The sequence below is a fragment of the Otolemur garnettii genome, unplaced genomic scaffold (assembly GCF_000181295.1).
Source record: "Otolemur garnettii isolate 467f Iridium unplaced genomic scaffold, OtoGar3 scaffold00035, whole genome shotgun sequence".
NCBI lineage: Eukaryota > Metazoa > Chordata > Mammalia > Primates > Galagidae > Otolemur > Otolemur garnettii.
The window spans coordinates 924,988-937,951 of record NW_003852430.1 but is presented as its reverse complement, the minus strand read 5'-3'; the positions used below and the strand labels follow the sequence as shown (position 1 = coordinate 937,951).

Here is a 12,964-nt window from a genome sequence, read left to right as displayed (position 1 = left end):
AAAAATTCCAACTGTTGCTGGACTTTAGAGGGTTAAAGTAAGAAATAAATTATTGATAGCATCTATTAGTATAGTATTATCTGGGTCATATTCTGGTCTATATTTGGAAGCTTACTTTTTTTATTTTTTTAAACCTCTTGCAGAAGTGTTATCTGTGTTACCAGAAACTGGGAGCCTTGGGGGAAGAACAGACATCACAATTACAGGAGACTTCTTTGACAACTCTGCCCAAGTTACTATTGCAGGTAACTCTGTTGAAATGGCTGAAAATAGTTCATATGTTAAATGCTGCAGGAGTTACTGTATTTCTCACAGCATGAGGAGTGTGGGGTGGGGCGGGGGGCAATCATTGCCCTTTCTAACTTTTTTTTTTTTTTTTAGATTACTAAACCTTTATTTATTTATTTATTTATTTTTTATTGAATGGTAACTATGTACATTAATGCACTTCTGGGGTACAGTGTGGGGTTTTCACATGCAATCTGAAATACTTCCATCAAACTGCTCAACACAGCCTTCATGTCATTTTCTCAGTTATTGCTTTAAAACGTTCACATTCTACTCTTAGAAAGATTCACCTGTACCCCTATAAGATAAACCTCAGAACTGATCCCTCCAACCCCCCTCCCTCCACCCATTCCCTCCTCCCTTTGCCCTTTCTAACTTATCATGCCACCCTGCTCTGTGCTTTCTTACTTGTTTGGCTGAGAACAGGTGTAACTTTATTCTTGACCCTCTGCAAATATAATGGGAATAGGAGGTCCTGCAGACGTGCTCACAGTGCATGGGCAATTCCCTCAGCAGTCCCTATCTTGGGGGGGAAGAGAAAGAAAAAGTATAGCTGCCTCTTTACAAAGGCCCATTTGTACTAAAAAATGACCCTTCATGAGCCTCTGTCTTCTTCTTCATAGGCAGGAGTGAGCGGTCATTTGCTATGCAGACTCTTCTGCAATGCCCCCTTGGCAAGCCCTTTTGTGGACCTGTCTAGGACCTTTTGTCTTGTTGGATGAGATTGTCCTTTAGTGGTGACACAAAGGCTGCAGGAGAGTGTCCTGACTCTCGAGACCTATTTAGCTTCCACGCCGAGGGGTTCAGTGCATCCCCAGGGGAGGGCACTGCTTCACGTGGCTTTCCCTCCCATTACTACACTTGCCCTGTGCACTGCAGCTCTGCCTGCTGCCTTTCCTTGCCTCCTGCAATTGGGGTGACAACTTTTGCTATTCTGTCTACCTCCAGCCCTTTGCCATAGAATAGGAGCCTGCCTACTTCAGTCTTTCTCTGTACCTATAAGTACATCACATGCATACTGTGTGTATGAATTTTTTTATTCTCCTTAGGCATTCCATGTGATATCAGACGTGTGTCTCCCAGGAAGATTGAATGTACCACTAGGGCTCCAGGAAAAGATGCCAGGCTCACTGCTCCTCAAGCAGGTAAGGAAATAACCAGGAGTAGTCAAAGAACTTTCTAGTTATACTTCTAATCAGGAGGGGTTGGTAAATAGAAATAAAAATGTTTTGATTCTGTCTCAGCTATTTGGTTAGCTCAGTAAGCTCTCAGGGCATGGCACCATTATCAAGGTTTTCTTTTTCTTTCTTTCTTGTCTTTTCTTTTCTTTTCTTTTTTTTTTTTTGAGATAGACCTTCAAGGTTCCACCCTGGATAGAGTGCTGTGGCATCATAGCTCACAGCAACCTCCAACTCTTGGGTTTAAGTGATTCTCTTGCCTCAGCTTCCAAAGTAGCTGGGACTACAAGCGCCTGCCATAACGCCTCGCTATTTTTTGGTTGTAGCTGTCATTATTGTTTGGTGAGCTCAGGCTGGATTTGAACCCGCCAGCTCTGGTGTATGTGGCTGGCACCCTAGGCCCTTGAGCTACAGGCTCAGAGCTTGTCAAGGTTTTCTCATCAGGAAGGCTCTCAGATTTATTCAGACCCTTAGCAACTTTGCATCCCTAGCTCTAGCCAGACGTTCAGCTGGTGGGGTTCAGTGGAGACCAGGATCCAGTGATTGGAAGATACCCCCACCCCCCAGTTGCCTCCCTCCATTGGCTGGGTCAGTTGCACGCCTTGGTCTGAGAGTACAGGAGCCTGGGAGCTGCTCAGCTGTGCTCATAACCACAGCTTCAGACAAGGCTGGGAATGGGGCACCATGGGGTGCATTTAAATGTTGTTTCTCCCTGTGATGTCTTGTGATGTTGCCACTGGTTTATGTCTGAAGTGGGCAGAAATGGAGGAGGCAGGGGAGCAGATTCCACTTGTCCCCTGTTTAAAGCTTCCACCTCATTGCTGCAAATTAAACGCACAGCACTGGAACGCTTCTCTGCTAACCATTAGAACTGTCTGTAGGGATTGCGCGCAGTTAGCGTGCTATCCCTCCTGGAACCACAGGCTGCGCGGCCGTGGAGGAGGCTCTTACTGATTAAACTGCAAGTGGCCAGAGGCAGCTCCGAGGCTCAGCACCCACGGGAAAGCGGCCCCCTAGGGGAAGAAGCCCTTTCTAAAGAAAGGCCATTCAGGTGTGAAAATCCGTGCAAAGCTTTGGCTTGAGAATTCTCCAGTTCCCAGAGTGCAGTTTTTATTTAGGGATAGCTGCCATCTGAGGAAATAAAACCACTGAAACATGTAATCGAGAGAAGGTGTGTTTCCTGTCAGGAAATAGGGAGTCTGCTCCCCTCTGAGCATTTCCTTGGGTAGCGGCAGGGTAATTTCCGAAATGCAGCTGGTTTGACAGTTAGCAGCGCCCTTTATGAAGAGCTCTTGACGTTTCTTCTGTGGAAGCGGAGCCCTGCTCCTGCTTCCAGCTTCCGATGACTATGGAAAGCGGTGGTTCTCCACTGGGGGCGACTTTTGTCCCTGGGCGGGGTGGCATTTGGTAATGTCTGAGAACAGTTTTGGCTGTTACACCTGGGGTGGCGGGGGCGATACTGACAGGTACTGGGAGGAGAGACCAGGAATACTGTGAACATTCTGTGCTGCACAGGACCGCTGCTCGCGACAGTGACCCAGCCTAAAACGCCAGGAGCTCGCAGGTTGAGACATTCTGGTTCAAAGTAACATTCTTAAAACAGGCTCTTAGTTTTTCTGCTTATTCCAATACCTACCTGGCCCTTTCAGGAATTATTGAGGAACAACAGTAATAGTTTAATAAAAATTATCATAAGTTCTCTTTATCAAGCACTTGGTATGTATGTTTCAGGTTGTCTGAGTAGGTATGTGAAGGCTGTCTGGAAAGTATCCAGCCAGGTAATATGAAAAACAGAGACAGGCCTGGCTGGATACTTTCCGGACAGCCCTTGTGTATTTTTCCCGCAGTCCCAATGTATTAGCTGTATTTATTATTAGTCCCATTTTGATGCACCAGAAAATGAAGACACAAGGGGCGTTTTCTCAGAGCTACCCTGGGCTCTGAGACCTGAAGGGCAGAGCTGAAACCCGAACTCACAGCTAAAGAATTACAGCACTTTTACTTTCAACCCAAGTTAGGATCCAGCACTGATTGCAGCTGTGCCTTTGGCTTCGGGGTTGGCTTAATAGGAAACACAAATCAATACAACATGGTTTAAATGTCACAGAGTAGCACACGTCATCGTGTGCCACGTAATTGGCTTCGGGTGCAGGTCAACAGATTGAGGCCGTGGCGCTGGAAAAATGTTAAGGATTGACAATTTTCCGTTTGGGGAGAAGGATTTTAGGGAATAGATTTCCCAGGCTGAACTGGACCTTGAAAGGTAATGACGTCTACTTCTGGCCTGGAGAGTCAGAGATGAGTCACGTCACACGCGTACAATCTCACGCTCTGCCTTTTACTCCACCAAGGCATTTGCTCATTCACATTTGCTCAGGACTGGTTCTCTTCCCAATGCATTCTCCTTAAAAAGGGCTTCCTATTCTTCTCTGGTCCTCTGAGAATATCACCCTTATTATTTCTCACCCAGTCTCTCTTTCCAAGAGGCAACTCTTATCCCAAGGAAGGCGTTCTGCTTCCCAAACATTGCTGTGGTCTATAGGGTCTTTCACATGACTACTCTGTCTAGCTTGTAATAACCAAGCCCCCAGCCCTTGACCCCCTCCCTAAGACCAGTGGGGAACAAAGCCCCCTACTCTTGAAAAGGAAACCTCTCCTAAGCCTTCTAGTCCCAGCCCCCTCAAGTGAAAAGAAGCAGCCTGAGATTAAGGAAGTATGCAGGGAGGGGTGGATTCCAAATAAAGCCCCGGGTGAAAAGGTCCCAAGTTGTTCTCGGAAATTTACCCAACACTTGTTTGTACCCCAAACTATGTGACCCTCATCTTATGATCATGAAGTAATGTATTTGTGATGTATTTTGTGATTTATGAACATGTACCCCCACCCTGAATTGGGTAAGCCCTTATGACATACCCTTACTTTGTAACCCCTGAGCTGTATTGAATTGTGCTAACTGCTGTGATTGGCTTCTGTCTTGCTAGCTTGCTGAGCATGCATGATTATGCAGAATAATGGTATAAAAAGGCTCCCCCCTCCGCTGTTCAGGGCCGCATGCCTCTATGGTATGAGGCCCCTATAGGTGCACCTGCCGGTGTATCAAATTATCAACACATTTCTACTAATTAATTACATCCGAAGTGGGGTCCATCCTTCTCTTGCATTTGCTGTCCTATTTTAAGCTCTCAGGGTGACTCCCTTTATAAATAGTCCCTGTATCATCTTTTGCTCTATAATTTGAACCAAGTGGTTCCCTAATTTGGGGAGTGGTGCGCTCAGTTGTTTATGAGATATATCCATCTTACAGGCAATCGAGGGCTTCTGTTTGAAGTTGGAGATGCTGCCGAGGGCTTGGCCCTGACGGAAGCCACCCCTGGGTACAGGTGGCAGATTGTCCCTAATGCCAGTTCTCCATCTGGATTTTGGTCAAAGGCAGGACAACCTTTTAGGTATGTTGTAGGCAAAGTGGGAGTCCATGGCAAAGGCATCTTTACTAGGCTCGGTACAGATAAGGTTAGGATACAGACAAGGAGAGACTTCCTGGGGCGAAGGTGTAACACCAGGCAGTTCAACAACAAGAGTTTTGACAGTGACTCCACCAGTGATGGTCACCCTAGTGACCTATGTAGGTGCATAGACAAATTTTGATCCATGTACAAAGTTTATATTTTTTACAACTTAGTTTACAAGCTGCTTTGGGGCTTTGGATTATCAATTATCAATTGTCATTGAGCTGACTAGGCCAGGACACATGTTAGATGACTGAGCAGAACTTGTGGCAAGTACATGATTAAAAGGTAAAACTAGTATCTGGCTGATGCCAAAGAAAGACACTAGAATTTTCCCTTAACCTCCCAGGGCTGAAGCTGGTTTACAGCAGAGGAAGCTCTGATGGGCTCTTTCTGCACTGTGATTGTGATTTTTCTGCTTAGTTTTGGGTCTTTTGAATGTTTTAAGGATGCAGTCATATTTCTAGTTTACTATAGTAAGCTTAAAAATATAAAAGTTTGAGAATTATGTACATGCTATTTTCTTTATGTGCTCTCAGCATGTATATTGAGGAATGGATCCTTTATTAAGAGATAGACCCCTTTTCCCCTTAGAAACCCTTCTCAGAGAGGCTGGTCATGACCCTGAGTGTGAACTTCAGCCCATCTGCCGTCTTCTTCAAAGATTTTACCATTTTAGATCTCAACTTAATTGTGCAATGAGAAACTTTGTTCCCTGTTGAGACAATTATTGAAAAAGCCAAGTAGGGATAGTAATCTGTGAACAGAAGACTATCTCCTGAAGCCTTTGTAACTAAGCATTTAACCCCAATTTATGGTATTTTATTTTCATTATTTTTTGGAGACAGAGTCTCACTTAGTTGCCCTGGCTTGAGATGACATAATCATAGCTTAGTGCAACCTCAAACCCCTGGATTCAAGTGATCCTCCTGCCTCAGCCTCCTAAGTAGCAGAGACTATAAGTGCCTGCCACCACTCCTACTATTTTTTTTTTAAATGTTTTTGTAGAGACAATGTCTCATGATGTTGCTGAGGCTTGTATTGAACTCCTGACCTCAAGTAATCCTCTTGCCTCAGCCTCCCAAAGTGCTGGGATCATAGGCATAAGTCACTGCATCTGGCACAATTTATGATTGAAAAGTGTCAGTAATTTGTGGTCTGTTGTAGCAACTAATAGTGCATCTTCATCATAGTTTTTGGGGACCATAAGTAATGGTCAAAGAAAAACATTTCAGCTATATTCAGTGTGTTTGAGATTGTTAAGAATTGAATCAGACTACCTCAAAAGGCAAAAGAATATTTGACTCCTATGGAAGGACTTGTAGGGTAGGCCCCTCTAACTGACATTTTGAGGAGCTACAGACCAGATAGCAATCCATTTTCCATTCCCTCTATCATACATCTCTTTAAAATCTAAAGTATTTAAATTAAAAAAATGGATATTATTTATTGGTAATTATTGGTGGACCTTTAAATTATTAAAGGTTATTAGTTATTATTAAAAGTTATTATTATTAGTTTTTTTGAAACTATTTTTAAATATGAAGTTCTTTCTAAAGATAAAAATAACACATATGTATCAAAGGAACATTTAAAAACTTCTTATATTGATGATGCAAAGATTTTTAAAAATGTTATAAGCATAAAATATTCTTGGTATTTATTTAAGTAGTTTAATCAGTTTCTTAACCACATATATATTAGGTCCCTAGAATTTACCTTCAACATTAAGAAAAATGTTCTTATTTCAAAAATGTTTTATGAAATGGCCTGCAATCTTCTTCAAAGATCTATGTTATGGCTTTTCATTTGAAATTATTGACACATTTAATCAACTCTTCTCTGTGGACCATAACTTTTTAATTGGAGAAATACTTTCTGGAGGTGTTGAGGTACCTGGTAGGCTCAGGGCAAATTCTTATTGGTTATCTCTCTTTATTTCTAATAATAAGAATATTTGCTATTGATAGAGTTTCGACTGTGGCCCAGAGCCTCTTCTGGCCAGGTCAGGTGATTTTCTGAGCTAGCCTCCGTGTGGGCCTATGCTGTGATTACACCATTCCACGATTATGGCCTGTGTAGAGAGATGGATTGCGATATTGATACTATGCAGGTGCTGTACCTTTGTCTAGGACACCTGGACAGTCATGTGGCATATAAATGTCTTACCACAACAACTAAGTAAGTGAGGTGGTGGGTTAGGTTAATCAGTTCAATGTAAGCATTCCACATTGTATATCGAATCTGCACATTGTATAAGTGCATTAATGCATGCATTTATGATTTAAGAAAGAAAAAGAATCAGGCTTATCTCCCTCATTACCATAAAGAAAAACAAAGTACAGGGGTGACCATTTGTTGGTTCATTGATTCAGACCTTAGTTGCTCTTGCTTGACTCTGTGTTCTTCTACTTTACAGAGCACGGCTCAGTGGGTTCTTTGTGGCTCCAGAGACAAATAATTACACTTTCTGGATCCAGGCAGACAGCCAAGCTTCCCTGCATTTGAGTGGGTCAGAGGAGCCGAGGACTAAGGTAGTTAACTTCCTCTCATCTCTGTCTTATTTGTCCCTAGGCCTATGACCCTGAAGAAAGAAAGAAGCAAGGTTAAAGCTCTCATATTCTTTTTTTTTTTTTTTTATTAAATGATAGCTGTATACATTAATGCAAACACGGGTACAGTATAGTGTTTTCATATACAATTTGAAATACTTTCATCAAGCTGGTTAACATAGACTTCATGTCATTTGCTTAGTCATTGTGTCAAAACATTTATATTCTAGTTCTAGGAAAGTTCACTTGCACCCTTGTTAGACAGACCATGTAGGTGATCTTTCCAGTCACCCTCCCACCACCCAGCCGCTCTTCTCCCTTCCCCTTCCCTACCCCCTCCCCATATTCTTGGGCTAGAATTAAGTTGTAGCTTTCATTTGAGAGCTATAAATTAGTTTCATAAAGCTCTCATATTCTACAGATAGTTGTGACATGCCATCAGTGCCCAGGGACATTAATTTTGAGAAAGAATTTGGCTGAGAGTAATGGCACCTGCTGTTCCTTGGGCATTTACTGTAAGCCAGGCATTGCCCTACATCTTTTATTTACTTTGTCTCTAATCTTCACCATGTGTCTGTTGAGACCTATCTTTCTATCTATAAAGATATATATATCTTTTCCAGATGAGGAAATTTAGGCTTAAAAATTGAGATTTATAGCCAATCCAGGACTACTTGGATACTTAGAGGCATATTTAGGATTCAAACCCAGATTTGTCTGGCCCCAAAACCTTTGCCCTTTCCACTAATTTAGAGTAGAAATATAGTCAGCTTTATGTAGGAATCTCTCTGCCAACTTTAGAAGATAAATATAGGTGTCTTTAACAAGTAGCCAAACAGAGTGTGGTGGCTCACACCTGTAATCCTAGCACTCTGGGGGGTCGAGGCGGGAGGATTGCTTGATGTCAGGAGTTCAAGAACAGTTTGAGCAGGAGCATCTTGCCTCATTTGAGTACTATTCAACTGAGAGAGACAGAGAGAGAGGGAGAGAGAAACAACCACAAGGCCAAGACCACTGGACAACTTATTAGAAAAGACAGACCAGCTCAAAAGCCTCTTGTTGGCATTGTTAGCAGCTTCCAGACACTTGGTGTTCAGGAAAGAGATGCCTGGAAGCTTCCGACTGTTGATCTGTGCTTGATCCTGCTCTACTTATTGGGGCATAGGTGAAAGTGGCCTCCATTGGGGTTGGCAGTGCTGACTGGTTTGACTCCTGGGAGCAGCATGGGGGTGAAGGGATGTGGCAGCAGAAGACACCCAAGTTGGAGCTCTTGGGTGGAGCCAAGTACTACTTGGAAGCAGAGCATCATGGGATAGCCCCCAGCACAGGGATGAGAATCGGCGTCCAGATTCATAACACCTGGCTGAGTCCTGATGTGGTTACCACTTACCTCCGGGAGAAACACCAGATCCGAGCCCGAGCCCAGAGGCTTCCGGAAATACAGGTCTGTGCCTCTTTCGAGTTCCATAAAGCTGACCTCTGGAAAAACTAAAGTCTTGCCTAGCAGAAGACCACTGACTGGGAGCCAGGGACGTGACTTATAATTATAACTGTGCTGCCAAAGAAATAGGATATCTATTTGACATTTTGATGATGTTTTAAAAAATGTAGTCTTATTATTGAGACTTGCTTGCTCATTGAATAAGTTTTAAGAATTTAAGTCCCCAAGTAAGTCTTCTTTTAGAAATTTATTCCCCAGAGTAGACATAAAGTCCTTTAAACACACACACACACACATGCACACACATACACACACATGCATGTGAGCACATACACATGAAACTCCTTAGTTTCTGACACAGTCAGGTCCGATTTCCCTATATGCTACATTTTCTGAATCTACTTGGTGAAGGTCATGTCCTTCGGGTCCCCAAATTGTGCCTCATGTTTTTGTTGAACAATTTTGATGTACTTTTTGTGTACACTTTTTGGTGTACAAAGGCAAATTAATATGGACCTTATCTCTAAAGCTTCTAGTCTAATAGTAAAGCATGCACACAAATAACCATAGGGCAAAGTAGAAAACAGCAAGTGATTTAGAAGATTAAAAGCTGCACAGCTCTTGCTCCACTCTGGGTGTGCTGGAGGCAAAGCAGAGACGGGGAAGGCCCCGCGTGTGGGTGACGTGCCTTGCATGCCTCTGCCCACCGGGAAGGCCCCGCGTGTGGGTGACGTGCCGTGTATGCCTCTGCCCACCCGGGAAGGCCCCGCGTGTGGGTGACGTGCCGTGTATGCCTCTGCTCACCTGGGAAGGCCCTGCGTGTGGGTGACATGCTGTGTATGCCTCTGCCCACCCGGCTACCCGCGGAGAAAGCAGGTCGTGAGGGGGGCGAAAGTGTGCCATTTGATGGCAACCTTTATATCCCATATTCCAAGAAAATGGGCACAAGTAAATAGGGAGACAGGCATATATTGTCCCAAGAAAAGTTCTCAATTAGGTGAAACGCTGTGTTTTCAGATCTTTCTAGGTGATGATAGTGCATTTAAGAAGTTGTAATTATGAAGCTGAGGAAGCATGCCCTGTGTTCCTACGTAGGTTCTCTAGCCCAATTAGTGCCCGGATTTAGTCTTGTCTCTGTTGACTTTGTAGGTGCTGAACGTGTCAGGCAGCGGAAACTTCTTCCTTATGTGGGACAATGTTTCTAGTCAGCCAATCCCTGCAAATGCCACAGCCCATCAGGTGAGAAATTTCTTCACATAATGAGGGGTGGGGCAAGGGAACTTGGGGTGGTCTTTATGCCCATGATATACATTCCTGGAATTTTTTTTTTCTTTTTGATAGATTCAAACAACCATTGAGGAGTTACTTGCAGTAAAATGCAAACTGGAACCTCCTTCAGCTAACGTCCTACTGAGGCTTGGATTTGAACAAGGTACTGTGCATCTTTTGACAAATTACTATTATTTTTTTCCATCATTGTCTTTTTTGTTTCCACAAAATGGGAACAATCTTCATTGGGAGCACTGAATTTGGATCCTGAGTGGGCAAGGGAGTGGCTGTGTCAATGGGAGGGAGATGGATGGTGTGGGGGTCAGCAGAAAGGAAAGATTTGCCGTCTGACTTTCCTTTTGAGCTGTTAGGGGGTGAAGCACTCCCTGGATACTTCCAATGCCATGCACTGGCAAAGGTTAGGGGTATAGAATAAAAATAAAGAAACAGCACAAACTGTCCAAATCTCATTCCATTCTAATTGCATCTAGAGGCATTATTACAGAAGAAAGCAGTCTTAAGAAATTCTTAAAATGTGAGGGTATGTTTTTGAACTGCTAATAAGATGAACTAAATTCTGATCGATGTTCCTTGTCTTTTTCCTTCTCAATAGTTTTTCGTGTCTTAGTGCACAGAGCATGGGAATGGCTTTTGATGCTCTAGGGTGGACAGAATGGGTTTGTCACGGCTGGAGCCTTCAAGCTGGGGGTGCCAGCCACCCAAGCCCTGCCCAGCTCTCTCATGGTGAACCTGCAGCCCACTGCCCACACACATGCTGGGAAGGTCTCTCTTGTTTAATATCAACACTTGTATTTTTTTTTTTAATCTGAATTACATCCAGGTCCAGAAGTTTCCAGTTCTGATGGGGACCTCACCAGTGGGTCAGAGCCTTTCTGTGGCAGGTTCAGCCTCCGTCAGCCTCGACACCTTGTTCTGATGCCCTCAGCTTCCCAGAAGGGCTATTGGTTAGATCAGCACACACATGTGAGTAGCAGCCCTCACGTTTCCAGGCCAGGAGGGCAGGAGGGATTAGTATGATTATCTGGGTTTGAGACTGAAAAGACAGAGCATAGTGATCGTTGTGACTGGCCCATGACACTTTGGGCTGAGGTTCTAGGTCTCTTAACTGCTGTTTCAGGTATGAACCCTGCTGGCCCACACTTACATGGTGGTCATCTAGACCAACAGGTCATCTAGAAAGGCCTTTGTATGAGCTCTGAGACCTGTGCGAGATTTAACTCCAATGTTTTCTTTAATCTCTGAGTAAAAGAGTGTAGATTTTATAGTCAGATGATCTGGTTTCAAATCCTAACTCTACACCCTGTGTGCCCTCAATGGCTTTTTAAAGTACATTATATCTTAGTTTACCTGTAAAATGGGTAATAATGTGGTCATCCTCTCAGGACAGTGGTGAAGGTTAAATGAGAGCCTCTAATAAAGTGTTTATGCAGAGGTAAGGACTCAGGGAAGGCTATTGTTACTTTAGCTATTGTTATTATGGATGGTCGAATTGACTGACACATTTCTTGAGCACCTCTTAGAGCCTTTGCTTCAATGGCTCTGCTGCCCTTTGAATAAGAAGTGCAGCTTATTTGCCCCTTGAAGAATGAGTTTTGCTTGGGTGGCAGAGTATAGGGCAGTAGTTTTAAGTCCTTTCCTGGTCTGGCCCAGTGGGAGCCAGGACTCAATGGCTCAGGCCAGGGCCCCTCCCAGCTTCTCCTCCACTGCAGGGGCACCCAGTGGGGTGACTTTGCCCCTCAGGTGGAAGTTGGCCACATAGAGAAGCATGTTCAGTTGTCACAGCTGTGGAAATGCGATTGGCATCCTCTAGGTAGAGGCCAGGGATGCTGCCAGACTTCCTGTAAGGCACAGTGAAGAATTATCAAGCTTCCAAAATGTCAGTAGTTCTGAGGTTGAAAACTCTTGCTCTAAGTTCTTCTTGTGCCAGATAACTGTCCACATAACTGAGTTAGAGACCGGGGATACTGAGGATTTAGGGTCAGAGAGGTTGAGTGACCTGCTCAAGGCTGCACAGGTCATTGGGTTAGAATAGGGTTTTTTTCATTGAGATACTACAATTCTTACAGCTGAGCACAGGGCTAGGCACTTAGAAACTGTTGAATGAGATTTTTTTGGCCCTAAAAGAATATTTATTGCATTTCCCCCAGCTTTATTAAGGTGAATAAATAATAATTTATTCTAAGTTATTTGCCTCTCCAGGCAGACTGGTAAACTCCAGGGGACAGTAACTGGTCTATCTTTGTAGCATGTGGTTGGGGTCCAGGGATGTGGAGTCCTCATTACATATTGTTTGAGCAGCTGCTTCTTGGACTCATAGAACTGAAGGACTTATTTGGTGTCTGTAGCTGTGTCTTGCATACAAAGGCCACACGAATATGATCGTGAAGATGACCGTGTCCTACACAACCAGCTTTCACAATGTGACACAGAAGAACGTCACCTGTGATTGGACTCTCACGATGACCAGTCCCGAGAGGTAGCTAATGGGTAAGGAGGTGCTGTGGGAATTCTGCCAGCTGCGAGTATTAGCTCTCTTGGGGACAGTGGCTCACTGGACGTACTGACAGTCTTATATTTGGGTCTCAGATCCTAAGCTGAGACTTTTGACATATTTTACTTGACAAAGAAGTTTGACACAGAGAAGTTAGTGGTCAGGAATTTTGCACTTCCTAGAAGGAGTCTGACATTTCTCAGAGGGATAGAATCATG

General features: G+C 43.8%; 1 protein-coding gene across 1 annotated transcript in view; it reads left to right on the top strand.

The window, feature by feature from the left end:
- PKHD1 (PKHD1, fibrocystin/polyductin) overlaps positions 1–12,964 on the top strand; it is a 435,622-nt gene that overhangs the window by 22,768 nt on the left and 399,890 nt on the right. The window contains exons 11-19 of the mRNA XM_023513135.1: positions 144–245; positions 1,338–1,433; positions 4,771–4,912; positions 7,392–7,506; positions 8,690–8,968; positions 10,115–10,204; positions 10,307–10,397; positions 11,076–11,218; positions 12,601–12,731. Of these exons, the coding sequence (XP_023368903.1) occupies positions 144–245; positions 1,338–1,433; positions 4,771–4,912; positions 7,392–7,506; positions 8,690–8,968; positions 10,115–10,204; positions 10,307–10,397; positions 11,076–11,218; positions 12,601–12,731 (1,189 nt within the window). The remainder of the gene's footprint in view (positions 1–143; positions 246–1,337; positions 1,434–4,770; positions 4,913–7,391; positions 7,507–8,689; positions 8,969–10,114; positions 10,205–10,306; positions 10,398–11,075; positions 11,219–12,600; positions 12,732–12,964) is intronic.